Source organism: Atta colombica, unplaced genomic scaffold (assembly GCF_001594045.1).
Source record: "Atta colombica isolate Treedump-2 unplaced genomic scaffold, Acol1.0 scaffold105, whole genome shotgun sequence".
NCBI lineage: Eukaryota > Metazoa > Arthropoda > Insecta > Hymenoptera > Formicidae > Atta > Atta colombica.
This window is the reverse complement of record NW_017259190.1, coordinates 408,152-422,512: the sequence shown is the minus strand read 5'-3', so window position 1 is coordinate 422,512 and position 14,361 is coordinate 408,152. Positions and strand designations below refer to the sequence as shown.

General features: G+C 41.1%; 1 protein-coding gene across 1 annotated transcript; it reads left to right on the top strand.

Moving 5' to 3' along the window:
- Positions 1-2,766: 2,766 nt before the first annotated feature.
- Positions 2,767-13,810, top strand: LOC108689452 (neurotrimin-like). The gene is made up of 5 exons (XM_018196221.1): positions 2,767-2,891; positions 8,130-8,281; positions 11,721-11,928; positions 12,570-12,866; positions 13,210-13,810. The coding sequence occupies exons 1-5, from the start codon at positions 2,822-2,824 to the stop codon at positions 13,392-13,394; spliced, it is 912 nt and encodes a 303-aa protein (XP_018051710.1). The 5' UTR covers positions 2,767-2,821; the 3' UTR covers positions 13,395-13,810.
- Positions 13,811-14,361: the final 551 nt, after the last annotated feature.

Here is a 14,361-nt window from a genome sequence, read left to right as displayed (position 1 = left end):
TTAAATATTAAATATATATGAATCTTGCGCACAAATTACAGCACTTGATATTCATTTGTTGATTTTATTGTAAACTATATTTTGCATGAGATTCTGGTACATTTGTTTCTTTCGATTAAATAACGTTTATGAGAAATAAAGAAAAGAAAACGAAGATGTAACGTTAATTTTCTAAACATATATAAATAGAGAGCACGTGTAGATGAGAAGATAAGAAAATCCCAAAATAGAAATAGGGATACAAATGAGATCAGTCGATCATCAAGAAGAAAAGTTATACAATTTACCAAATACCGTCGTTCATGCAAATTACGTCGGTGTCCCGTGAACTCGACGTGATACGAAAACTTACTTCCGAAGACGATGGCGGTTAATTTCGGCGAGCGAACACGAAAGTTGGTAACGATATTCGTCTAGATAACGTCAAGCAGAAAACCTCGTTGTCGTAAATAATAATGGACGTCAATCGAAATAGAATCGGCGAATTATTTATTTATTTGTTTAGCTATTAACAAGAGCAATTATTTGTTGAAAATGCAAGTAGAATATATAAAAATATTGGATGTGAAAGTGTAATACAATTGTAATATAAAGAATAAAATAGTAAAAGGGAGAGAAATTTTCAGACTATTAAACTTTTGTCAGTTGAATTAAAGCGAAACAAGATCAGGGACACGTTGTATTGTCTAAATGTCTCGAAGAGCGAGAGCGGTGCAGATACGGAATAGTCCGTTGTGTTGAAGGAGAGGACGAACAAAAGCGCGACGACTGGTATTTTTTCTTCTTTTCCTATTAAATAACCGAGCCCACTGCCACATCAGTCTCCGGGGATAAGATTCATAATCGTAAAGCGGCTTAACATTTGTCCACGATGAAGCGCGCTGGATTTCCATGGTGGGACGAAGGACTCCAAATACATTTCCGCCATTCTGTTCCAGCCAGTCTACTTCAATTTCAACGTTGCATATTGCATAGGTAGCTGAACTACAATATCCGCGAAACATTGTTTAAACGTAGTGTATGAATATATATTCAATTATACAGAATATTTTTGTTAAAAATTTAATTTTCCACAAATGTAATTATATTCTCGAGAATGCGGAAACATAATTTGTATCTCATCCGATAAAGAAATCCCTTTCTCATTACTTATTTCGCGTTTTGCGGAAGAGCTGCTTTAATGTGAGAGATTTTTCAGTCACATATAAATATGGGAAACTCGAGCGAGTCTGAGAGTTAAACGTTAGATATATATGTTCGCGAGAGATTAAGAAAACCAAGAGTCCGGAAGAGAAAATGTCGAAAAATTCATTAAGACGAGACCATGTCGCGGTTGAAATCTGCACGTTACAAAATTATAATGAAAACGACGTAAGACTTCGATATTTGAAATTACGAAGTCTGCTCGCCCAAGAACAGAGAAATTCAGAGAGAAAATAAAATATGGAAATTAAAGCGATGAGGGCAATTACGGAGCACCGAAGCTCTTTAATGATTATTAATGGACACGTGATGATCGTGGCGGGTTGGAAAACGCTTCGGTGCGCAAACTGACACGCGGTTACGGATGGAACGCGATGTTTAAAGTTTCCCTAGACGGTTGACAGGAGACAGGACGCGAGTCCGAAGTCGCGTGTCATTCAACCCCCGAGGCGAGGAGAAAGGAGAGATGACGATGTCGTGTAAGAAGCGTGAAATTTATCCGTGCTTGCGGGACGAGTAGCAATTGCAGAGTCTTGTCGCCGCATAGGACACGCATAGGAAGCCGGTTGCCGGCGATATGGAAGAAAGAAAGAAAGAAAGAAAGAAAGAAAAGTCGGGCGAGAAATGCGACGGAGACGAGGACGCGGAATGTAGGAAGAAAAATTCGGAACGACAGAGTTGCGCGACGTGGCGCGACGTGACGTGAAGCGGAGCGGAGCGCGCAAAGCCGTAGGATGGAGCGCGGGGATGGAGAGAAGACGCGCGGCGGAAAAGGCAGAAGGCCTCGAGGAAGGAGGAGGCTGACTGATCGCCGCCGGAGTAGAGGAGAGAGAGCACGCCTGCGCGGAATCCCCGGGCGGGCGCGGGCAGTGCCATCGGAGGCCCGGCGGTTTCAGAGCTTCGCCCGGGACGACGAACCGCGGACGAGCCGAGTCCGGGAAACCCGGTCGCGTTTCACAGTACGACCGACCGATCCACACCGAGTATACCGTGCGTCCGTACGACGAGGGGTACAGCCGCGGGATAAAAGAAAGGGAGGTGGGGAGGGGTGGCCCGATTGAACGCAGGCAGACCGCTTCGTGACCTTGGTGCGCGCGACACTTTACGTCTTCTTCGGGAATAATAAAGAAAAATTTTATCAGTTACAAATCTCTTGCAACCAAGGTTTAGTACAAGAAGGTGGTGTACGGTGAACGCCGCGCGCGAGACTGCCCACAAATTAGACCATCGTATCTCGGCTTCGTTCCGTCACTTGCAATCGCGAATATCCAACAGCAGAGATAATGTGATATATCAGAGTGTTTGAAAAGAAGAAAGAGAAGGGAAGAGGTCGGAAACGAGAGTAAAGGAAAATCGGTGGATGCACAACAAGAGCGCAACGGGGGGGTTGCAACAAGAGGGTTGCAACGACGGGTAACGCGGGAGTATGCGCGGGTCCTGGTAGCACCGGCTGCTGTTGGAGGATGAACGGGACGACGACGGAGGATTATTAAGTGGAGGAGCGCCGAGAGAAAGAGGTGCATCGCGGTGTTCATGAGATGTCAGTGGACCCGTTATCGGGGACAGTTACGCCGCCGTCGTCGTCGTCGCCGTTGTTGTTGTCGTCGTCGTGATCATCATGAGGAGGTCCTCCTACGTCAACTACTACGTCCTGTGCCTCGTGTGCTGGATCCTACTAGGCATTACCGGTAAGCCTCATTCACGGGGAGATCCCATGGCTTGTCATACAGTTAAAAAAAAAAAACATACCTTTCCACTCTGTGACGCGGATCCATGAAACAGATGGCGGCGTCGAGATATCAGGTCGAGGCTCCGAGAGGAAGATGCTGTCAGGGGAGGGGGGAGGGGAGATGCTGTAAATAGCGATTACTCGATTCATGCGATACACGTAGATAGACGGATGGTGATCGAATTATCGAACATCATCGTACAATTTGCGAGGAGGCGGGGCTCGCGGAAACTCGTGCCGCGCGATGGATCGATCAGATTTTGGGGTGTAGCAGTACGTTGCATATCCTCTCCCTCGCGCCCCGCATGCATTTACGAACGTACGTACCGCGCACTCGTGCGCGTTTCTCCCGCTGTCGCGAATACCGGCGGATACCGAGTGTGGAGATCATACAGGAGGGGAAGAATCGAGGATACGCGAGAATAGATAAGGACTACAAAGGACGGAGACGACTAAGGGGGGGACGCAACCTCCGGTCCCGGTCCAGGACCGTATCTAGCGCCACCCTTGTTTGTCGCGCCGCAGCATTGTGCCTTTCTCCACACTTGTTCTTTCTCTCTCCCTCTCTCTCTCCCTCTCTCTCTCTCTCTCTCTCTCTCTCTCCCCTCGCTTTGTCCCCTTTTCTGCTTTTCTTTCTCCCCTTCATACTCTCGACATCTTCCTCTTTGTCCACCTCTCTTCTACCCTGCGAGATCAGCAGCGTGTCGTCTCATGATTCCGTCATCACGGGACGAAGACGAGGAGAGAGACGAACGCGTCCCCCCTTTCCTCCGTGGCGTCGTTCAGGGACGTGTCTATCGATTTCATCTCGCGCGGCTGCATCACCGCGATGCGGTCGCGCTTTAAAATCTGCTGAAACAGGAGTGTCACAGCATCGTTCTAGAAAGTGCACTCATGCATTTTCCGAATATATGTTATCTGCGAGAGATAGTTTAACTACTGCACTCAAGACATCTCGATGGGAAGGAATTGGATGATTTTTGCATCTCTTTTTTAAACATGAGTTTGATCCAATCTTTCGGAAGCGGAAAGCTTTCTCGAATAACTTGCAAGAAACACCAATTTTTAGTAAAACTATTCCTCTGTTGAATGTAACTTGCCTTTGATTATAGAATTCAGTCTATTATGAATCATAAATTGAGATAAGAAGAGATAAGCTCTGCTTTCGAGTGAAGTGCGGAGATCTTTTACTCCAACGGAAAGAAACGAGAGACCAATATAGGGTTACCTTCTAAAAGCGATTTCCCGATTGAACAGATGACGTGATTCCGCTAAACGTATCAGCGTTTAACTTGACAATCATTCGTGAAGAAATATCTGATGCATTTCGGGTTGAAGGAATGATCTCGCTCCGCGAATCTGCCTCTTCGGTGAGGCGTGATCAATTCTGGGATCCAATGGAACACGAGTGGAAAATCCGAAGCGCCGATCAAATCGGATTATCGCCGTCAAACTCGTCTGCATTTATAGCCGCGCGGAAAAAGCGTCAACTACGACTACTGTCGGTCGATGCAATTGGTTTGCACGGCCGTTCGAATAATTACTCGAGCTCTTGTCTAAGGATCGATGTGTAGTTTGGTTTGCCTTCCCCGCTGGCAGTAAACCACTTTGAAAGTATGCTAACTGCTCTCGACTACGAGAGATACTACGAGGAGTTTGTAGTTTCAGAGCTGGTAATGACGGGTTTATCCCGACATCACTCTCGCCGATATATTATGCACTTTCGATCCGTATAGTACCTACTCGCGCACAAACGCGTGCAATGATAGAGTGCGCTACACAACCGTTGATTATACTTCGCCACAGTGATTAACCGTTCGTTCCCCCAGAACGGAGAAGTTCGACGTGCCTATCAACGCGGCTGGCGCAACTCGGGGCGTAACTACTGCCTTGAGAGATGCTCCTTACGCGAAATTGCGTTCTCGTAGCACTTATGAAGATTTCTCGACACATAAAATAAATTTGCAGACCGTGATGTAACTTCAACGAGTTCGCAGACTTCGCTGAAAGCGTTCGGGAAATTGCATCTGTCAGAAACTAATCAAATGAACTAACACTTTCTAGTTAATTCTCAATAGTAGATTTTATATATATCGGTATTATACGAAACTAAATTAAGCATAGAACGAGAAAGATTATCGTACGTGTGTTTCATATCTTTTCACGCTTTTAAATCTTATAGTAGGGAAAAAGAATCGGATCGACCTCACAGATCCGTGATTCTATTTCGATGTAAGTCCGTGTGTTGTCGTGTGGAAATTATAAAATCATATCACGTCGGTGAGAAATAATTCTTCGGAAGCTAAAAAACTGGGATTTATGTGGTAGTTTAGCACACGATGACGTCGTAAAACTGCACGGGCATGCGTACGTGTTGTTCTGACAAAGTGGGAAAGGAAACAGCAGCCCTGCCGGACGCGGCTCGAGTCTCCTCCATACATCGGACGGCATTGTCTCTCGGGAAATATACGATTTTAGATCCGCCTTCTGTTTCCGAGAAATTTACTTCTTCCGTGCTCCCTCCAGTCACCCGCGATCACGTCCTATCACGCTCGATTACGCAGCAGGGAGACACCTTATCGCGACTTATTGCTGCATGAAGCGGAATAGATTTATAAAGCAATACTTTCTCAGATTTTTATAATAGTTTTCATACCTTGGCAGACACTCTCAGAAGATACCATTCCTTTTACTCTAATGTTTTCGATCGTTTTCAAGCGGATTTGACCCGAAATGGATTGGATTGATAGAACACATAACGTCATTAATCCAACTTAGATCGATTCAAACCCGTTACGGTCAAAAACGGTTATAACACTCTTTTCATTCAGAATGCCGCAAAGTCGTGCCTCGATAGAAAACGATGATCAAAACGATTCTACTTCATTCTTCCCTATCTTTTTATACCTTCGGTCTATTTCCTCTTCAACACTCTCTTAAATAATACACAATCGAGAATATCATGTCGCCATTCGGCTTTTATCGGATTCTTGTGGACGAACGTGATTTCCACGCATCCCTCGGGAGTTATGGGAGCGGCGCAAACCGACTTACAAAACGTCGACATGAATAATGCAAACGCCAAGTCGTCCCTTGTATTTATGTCTAATGCCTACCGCGATAAACCTAAGCTCCTTCAGCTATCCATCAATGAGCTTAAACCCTGGTGCGTTACATTGCGAAATTACATGCTTCATGTCGACGTACGTCTCGCCGCGATAAAACGTGTCAACTTTCCCTCTTTTACTCAAGTGCTTCTTTGCTTGATTTAATCTCGAGATAAATATGACTGTATTACGCACCCCTGAGGAACAAGATCGCGCGACCTTTGCGCAACTCGCCGCACGTCGACATGAAAAATAGGTTTGGGGCGGCGTAGGCAGCATCTAGCGAGCGTCTATTTGTGTCCCCTTTCGTGGTAGGCAAATGATCCCAACTCGGTGGTGAGGGTATGGTAATCTCGCGGCGAACGATAGGGGCGCGTGCGCGCAGCTGCGCAGATTTACATCCCTCAAGATCAAGAGGATCAACTGTGTACTGGAGAAGGACCGGTAGCAGCCCCCAGACATGAATTCGTATCTCCGGCACATTTGACAATACACCACTCGTAGCCGCGCACTGATTGCCAATCTACCTCTCTCAGTTCGCACGGAAACGTGTCGGCCGGATGGATTTGTCGGCTACGGAATCACGGGGCGGCAGTTACAACGTTTCTGGGACGATGTAATTTCGAATGTGCGATAGAGGAAGACTTTTTTATCGCGGCAATTTTAATTGCGAATCAAAATCATTAATCGTTTTTAATCAAAATTTTTAATCGTCTTTCGAACATTACACGGATCGTTGCGATAAAAACAAATAGAAATCTGAAGAAGATTTAACTTCAGAACTTGATTTTGCGATCCTTTGTTTGAATTTTTGCTCGGAAAGAAAACGGAAGGTTTTATTCTCTCTTAAAATCGAATAAAAAATTGATCGATAAAAATTCTCGCCATTGTTTACCTTAGCTCGTCGATTAGTCATCGAAATTAAATTTGTGATTCATTATTCTGCAGTTTGATTGAAATAATAATTAACACCGTTGCAGCAGCTGTGATTTTCATGCGCATAAGTAGAACAATCGATGCACGATAAAGCCGTATGTACATCTAGAATGAGGTTTGCTTGTACAAGCGATTTCATATTTACTCCTTATCTCGTTGCGCGTTTATCATACTGCTGATCTTAATTAAGCGTAATTATCACCAGCTTTGTCGTTTGTCAAAGTTTCGGCGAATCTTGATAGCACAACGCGACATATGCTCGCTTCTTGCTCGGACGCCTTCGCGGAATTAACAGCATCAGCTATAAACACGATTCTGCTAATTAACAAAATAATTAGTCGCATTTAGTCAACAGATCAAGTGAAAGGGAAATAGGATAAAGTAACGGCCACAAAATGTACTCCGAGTGAGGAAAACATCTCGGAGCAATTTATTAATTAGCGTCTTAAACATTTCAGTCTGACTCCTCTATACATAAAATATTTCTTTGTCCTAATTGAGGTTTTCACTCTTCGCACTTAGAGATTGGAGACGCGTCGAGCGTTCCTCAAATTATGGTCACCGCAACTGCGCTGTACAAATCCGGATGAGCATCCGGGATTTCATGCTCTACCGATCGAATCTTAAGATCGGATGTAATATCGTCAAGGTCGTTGGAACGAAGCCCACGTTGCTCTTTCCCTCTTTCCCCTTGAATCCTGATCCGCCTTTAGATTTCCCAGATCGGAATCCCCGGGATTAGTATCCATTTCCCCCGGGCACGGCGCGGCACTTCGGTGAGGTCTACTCCACGATAGGATTTATTCCGAATAGCGTCGCGAGCGAGCGAGCGAGCGACACGAATGCGAAATAGTCCCTTCTCCGAGATCTGGTTCGCCTTATTATTCCATTGCGACAGCTAACATCGCTACCTCCATGTTAATTCGCCGCATAACGTGCCGACGCTAGGTGAGTTATACGGGCGCGTTTTAAAGACGCGTCATTGCGATAATTCAGGTATTTCACGCATTCACGACGTATTATATTTTAGCAAAAAGAATATACATTTCCGTATTCTCCGCATTGCGCCGTTTTTTTTCCTCCATCTCCGTGATCGCATGTAAACGGCACCACCGTGACACACGCGAGACATTTTTCTGAACACGTTCTTTCAGGGGTAAGTACGAGATCTCATTCGCTGGTGAAGAGATTTGACGGGATTTACACGGGGCCTTACTTCGACTCGAACACTCCAACGAATATCACGGCGCAGTTGGGCACTCATGCTTACCTACCGTGCAAAGTGCGGCAGCTTGGTAACAAATCAGTAAGTTATCTGATATCATATAATTCCAAGCAGAACAACAAGTCACGATAAATGTCAAATGACATTAAAACGAATCGGAAATGATAGAAAAATGACTTTTAATGATTATTTTGAAGATATTTTGACATCATTTTGATATCATAATGACTTGTTGTTCTGCTTAGGATAGGTCTGTTTTTATATTCCTGCTAGATTACATTAGAATTCTCTTTCTCGCTCTTTCGCCAAATATCAAAATATATCTATGTCACTTTAAGTTCCAAAAGTGTACCCTAGTTCAGCCTGTTTTCACAGAAAACAGACCTAATAACAAAGTTTCGGCATAAAAAGAGCCGTGAGTGCTAAAAATGAAGAGAACGCTCTCTTCTCTCTCTTTGTCTCGGTGGATGAGCGAATATAAACAAAAATTAATTAAATTTTACTAATTACGAGAGACGCTCATGGCAATTTTTATATCTTCATAAAGTTATAATTAATCCTCGAGGATTATGAGGATGTAAGGATGTTGTAATTTCATATATCAATACTATCACGCTATCAGTTTGATCTAATATTTATTCCTGTCATAATCTCCCGCATCTCTGATAGAAGATGTCTTACGCGTTATGTGTATTGATTACAATTTGATTTATTAACGAGCATATTTGTCAAATAACATAATAATGGCCAAATTCCTGCGTGACAGTTACGACAATGGTACTCTACTTAATATAATGACGCTTAAAAAATGCAAGGAAAAATTGTTAAAACTGAGTCCAGGAGATAATTTCCTCGTTTTCTCTCCTGAATATTTTGAAAAATTAGTTATCATAATTTAGCTCAGTTATGATAGTGATAGTTAAGTATTTTAATTAAATATTTGGTTAATATAATCGAGAGATTTAATAATTATTACTAAATAGTTTAACCGAAATTTAGAAATTGTTTATAAAGCTAAATGATTATTACCAAATCGTATAGATAAATATAATCAAACGAATTGGCAAATATATGTAGTTAAATTGCTTACTTACTAATAAATACTGAATAATAATATGGTAGGTATTACTAAATTTATCATAAATATCAAATAATTAGTTTTTTAGTTATTTGATTTAATGAATATAACTAAATTGTTAGGTCTTAATTATTGTATGATTTGATAATAATTATCTCATTCGAATTGATTTCGTTCAAAATTATTAACAATTTGTTAATTATAGTACACTCAGAGAAAATGATATAAGATATGTTCTTTTTAGCTGAACTTTTGCATAGTTCACCTTTTTTCTTTTCTCTCTAACATGAAAAGAAAAAGAGGAAAGATGAAGTTCAGTTAAAAGGACAGACTTACAATGTTAGCATTTATATAGATGACTACTTATCTTCAGTCATATAAACTTGATTATATAAAAAGCTCAACTTACATGAGAAACTAAATTTTACATGAGAAACGATACTATTTAAGTGACAGTTCAGGAATATCCTGACGATATTTATAAAATATTTTAGACGCTTATTTACTTCAAATATCTGATAACTATTAAATCAATCAATAAATCAATTAATAAATTTTCCAATTTATAATTTTCCCATAATTATCACACGTTCAATTAATATTATTAAATAATTTGGTTTTAAGTACTTAAATTATTTAATTGGACCAACTAATCGTTCATTTTATTTTTATAAATATTTAATAATTATTATCAAACGATTACTATTATTATATTTAGTAATACTCATTAAATATTGCGCCAATACACATAATAAAATACATTTGGTAGCTATTACTAGATTTCTTTCTCAGTATACTATTCCGTTATTCACACGCGGACAAGTTAATCTACACGCATGCGTCCATTCGACGTTATTTTATTATTAACGATGAACTACTGGATTACGATCAACGCATCAAAGCGACGTCCGGAGTTATATCCGTTATCAATCATTCGTTTCACTAATGTCCTCGGAAAATCGCCGACCTTGGACAGCGATTATTTCTATCAAAAGTTCACAGATAATAAAAGGTCAGATAATAAAACTAATATATTTCAATCGTTATCGCGTTCTATTTCCTCCATGTCGGATAACTGTCGGCGACAGATAGCCCACCCACGTATCACGAGCTGTTAAATCGTCCTCCATGATCAGCATTCCCTTTTATCGAATCAATTCGTCCCGTTAATAAAATGCCAATCTGCTAATAATTCGCGGTTTATTCCTCTTTCTTTCATTAAGTCTATTCGCGGCGCTTTGTATTTTTTACACTCAACATCTTCTTTCTCTCTCTCTTTAACATCAAAATATACACATTAACGGATATTCTCATCTTATCGGTAGTCTTATTTTAAGAGCATCTTAAGACACTAATGCGATCCTCTAATTGCGATCTTGCTTCGTGACATCTTAAGGTTAAACTTAAGATGATCTTGAATATAAGAACTGACTATGAATACCGGCTTCTGATTGTTTCGTGACATCTTATTAAGACTGTATGGTCTTAAATATAAAACTATGAATACCGACCATCTCTTTTTAAAATTTTGGGGGATTTCAAGCAAACAGATATTTTCTCTGTCTCTCGTGAAATCGGTAACCGGTGAGCAGCGAAGGGATGATTTCGCGGAATGTCTACCGTCGTCGGGCGCGTAATAAAATTACTGTTGGCACGCGTCAGTTTCGAAGGCAGCCCCCATGTCTTTCGTTAACGAACTTTACCAACGTGTACACAAGCGTACCCTGGATTGTACCCGGAATATCCGTCTGTCGCCGTTGGCACGTGGACGAGGACTAAGTATCCGGTAACACGCGACCCGCGCGTACTTGAGGGGCCCGCAACTGCCATCGCCGCCGCCTCGATTCTTATCGACTGGCGAATTAAATGTATTCGTACCTCGCCTTCTTTCGACGCAGTAACGTGATTCGCGGCACCATCTAGATTTCCGTCGGGCGCGCGCAAGCCGTCCGGTCGATGAACGATAAATTAACTGCGACGGGAATGGAAGATTGATCGTCCCCGGAATCGGAACGAATCGAATGTTCTCATTCTTACTTTTTTCCTGCTACTTTTTTTTTTCATCACTGTATCTTTCTTCTGTTTCTTATACTTGAGGAACTTTCTTTTTTTACGCGCCTCAATTTCATCTGTCTCTCTCTTTCGAGTCTCTATCCTCTCAGTTGCGAATAATGGCTCGCGATAATCCCGGTGATTCTGACATCAAGCTAATGCGATTAAAAGGGACGGTAAATGACGAAGAATAAATCTCTCAAATACATTAAGAAGGAAATTTCTAAAAGCGTTGTCATAAGAATAGACAGGAAATGGTCGATGAATCTCTATGCAAATTAATCAAATTTAAAACCGACTGTAAGGGACTATAAAAAGATCTCACGCGTGAGAAGAATTTAATGAATCGTTTAAGACGAACAGAAACAATTCACTTTGGTTAATCCGAAGGTCTCCTGGATCAGAAGAAGAGACTCGCATATTCTCTCGGTGGATAGAACCATGTTCATTCCGGACGAAAGGTTCCAAGCGATTTTCGGGGAGGCGGACACGTGGACGCTGCAGGTGAAATACGTCCAAGCGCGCGACGAAGGCGAGTACGAGTGCCAAATCTCGACCGACCCGAAGAAGAGTCACATCATCAAGCTCAACATCGTCGGTGAGCGTCGTGCGGAAGGCGATTACTCTCGAAATTTTTGAAAATGAAATCTTAATTAAATCTCTAAATCCTTTGGAGTGAAATCTTATTCCAAAAGGTTGAATATTGAGCCAGTCTTGAAAAAAGAATGAAAATATTTTCACTCTTAAAGAAGAATGAAAATCAACAAAAAAAGGAGTGAGATTTCATTTTTTGAAATGAAGCTCACTCCAAAAAAATGGAATCTTATTCTAAAAGAATGAAAATCTCCCACTCTTGTTCAAGAGTGAAAAATTTCCATTCTTTTTTTTTAAGACTGGCTCAATTTTCACTCTAAAAGATTTAGAGAGTAGAGTGTCTACGAATAGTCTGTGAATAGAAATCGCATAAAACGATTTTAAAATACTTTTAAAAGTTCTTTAAGAAACGTCTTTGAGATATTTCATAAAGAACTTCGAAAGATACGTTAAAGTTATAAAATGCGTTGATTTTAGACATTGTACTCATTGAGATCTCGCTCTAAAGAATAAAAATTGAGCCAGTCTTGAAAGAGAGTGGTTCAATTTGCAATCTTTAAGAATGAGATTTCACTCTTCAGAGTGAGATTTATTCTAAAAATTTTAAAGAGTATTATTAAGCCAATTATATATTCGTCGTTACAGTGCCAAAGATCGAGATCTTGGGGGACCGTGACATGTACGTGAAAACCGGAAGTACAGTCGCAATACGATGCGTAATAAAGCAGTCTCTCGAGGGTCCGTTCTACGTTTTCTGGTACCACGAGGGCGATCGCGTTCTAAATTATCAGCTGGGCAAGATCGACATTCAGACGAAGAGGATCGAGCAGGATACGGTGAGCAGCCTAGTGATTCACAATGCGAGACGGGAGGACTCGGGTAACTATACTTGCAGCCCGAGTAACTTGGATAGCGCGAGTGTGCAGCTGCATGTGCTAAACGGTGAGTGGAACATTTTATCGGGACAAAAGTTTGTAAAAAAAAAAAATTAAAATTAAAACGCGGGCAACAGTGTTTCAACTTTTCTCTTTCCCTAAACTTTTGTGTTTCATATTCACTGTTTACGAGATACTTTTTTCACACAGACTTTTAAAAAAAAGCACTTGATAATTAACTCATGTAACAATAACATGAACTTTTACAAACAAATATTTGATAATTACAATTATACAGCGATAATAAATGCGATATGAATACGAGATTACAATCTTCATTGCAACATATCTAATCTCGTTTATTGTTATTTTATTAGATACAAAAATATATGTATTCGATGATTTTCTAGGGGAACACCCCGCGGCTATACAGAGAGGCATCAGTTCAGCGCCTGGTGGCTGTCCCACTCTATGGTGGCTGGCAGGAGTGGTGACACTGTATTCGAGTCACGGCAGTCGTCTATTCGTCCTCGTTCTTTTGATCCTTATGGTTCTTTACTCGAAAAATCCATCTTACATTGCGACGGAACGATAATCAGGCAAGACTGCAAGGATGGTATACGCGTATAATCGATTATCTCCTGCTACGAGACCCCGACTACCTCGAGAAAAGAGATCCTCGATGTTGCGGACCGATTTTCAGAGATCAAGGATAAAAAGGGCGAGGATGAAAGAAAGATTAGAAAGATAGAGAGTAATATACGAGATAAAGAGAAAGAGAAAGATCGGAGGAAAGAATAATGTTCCCGGAGGTAGTATGTTTTTTCTCCGTACGCGTGAAGTAAGAGTTAGAGGTTCATCTCGATTATCGAGACAGTGATCCGGCCGTTAGAAATTAGGAATTAGTTTATTATATGAATTCTTGTTAAATTGCTGCGAGAAGCTGTACGTGCTGGAGAAGCTACGAAATTTTTGACGTTGTCGGAAATATAAATTAGATCGAGCTTGAACAACGGGTAGTTCGTGAACGTCTTGAAAAACTTTCAATTGAAAATCCGAGGCGAGCTGATAATTTTATTTATTCAAACTTATTACAATCTATTTATTTAATCATGTTCATTAGAAATTTTATCCAAATAAAATATTATTTTCTTATTATTATTTTCTTATTATCGCGTTGACGAATTATTATAACAAGATATTATTAAGTTTACTTTATGTTTCTAAAGACGCATTTTATATTTTACATTTGTAGAAATGTTTCACGTATTTCCCGTTTGTTTAACCCGACAAGATAGAAAGTTACGAAATCTCAAAAAATGAACGCCCAAAAAACGATCACGATCGCGAGATCCTATCGCGAGGGCGTTGGGTGGTTTCGTAGCACCCATTACAGGAACAAGAAAGCGATAAAACGACGTGACGAGAAATTTATAGAAAGAAGAGAAACGATAGTAGAAAGGAGAGAGGAAAGAGCAAGGAAGAAAACGAGTGAAAGAGAAACGTCGATGAGCATCGACGTAGAGGAAGAACCGTCACGAGACTGGGGAAAAAGCAGAAAA

Bases quoted from the DNA above. Each gene is read 5' to 3' on its own strand.
- LOC108689452 (XM_018196221.1), top strand. From the start codon at position 2,822: ATGAGGAGGTCCTCCTACGTCAACTACTACGTCCTGTGCCTCGTGTGC. The intron at 2,892-8,129 runs GTAAGCCTCATT...ACGTTCTTTCAG, and splicing joins GATCCTACTAGGCATTACCG to GGGTAAGTACGAGATCTCAT. The intron at 8,282-11,720 runs GTAAGTTATCTG...GTTAATCCGAAG, and splicing joins GGCAGCTTGGTAACAAATCA to GTCTCCTGGATCAGAAGAAG.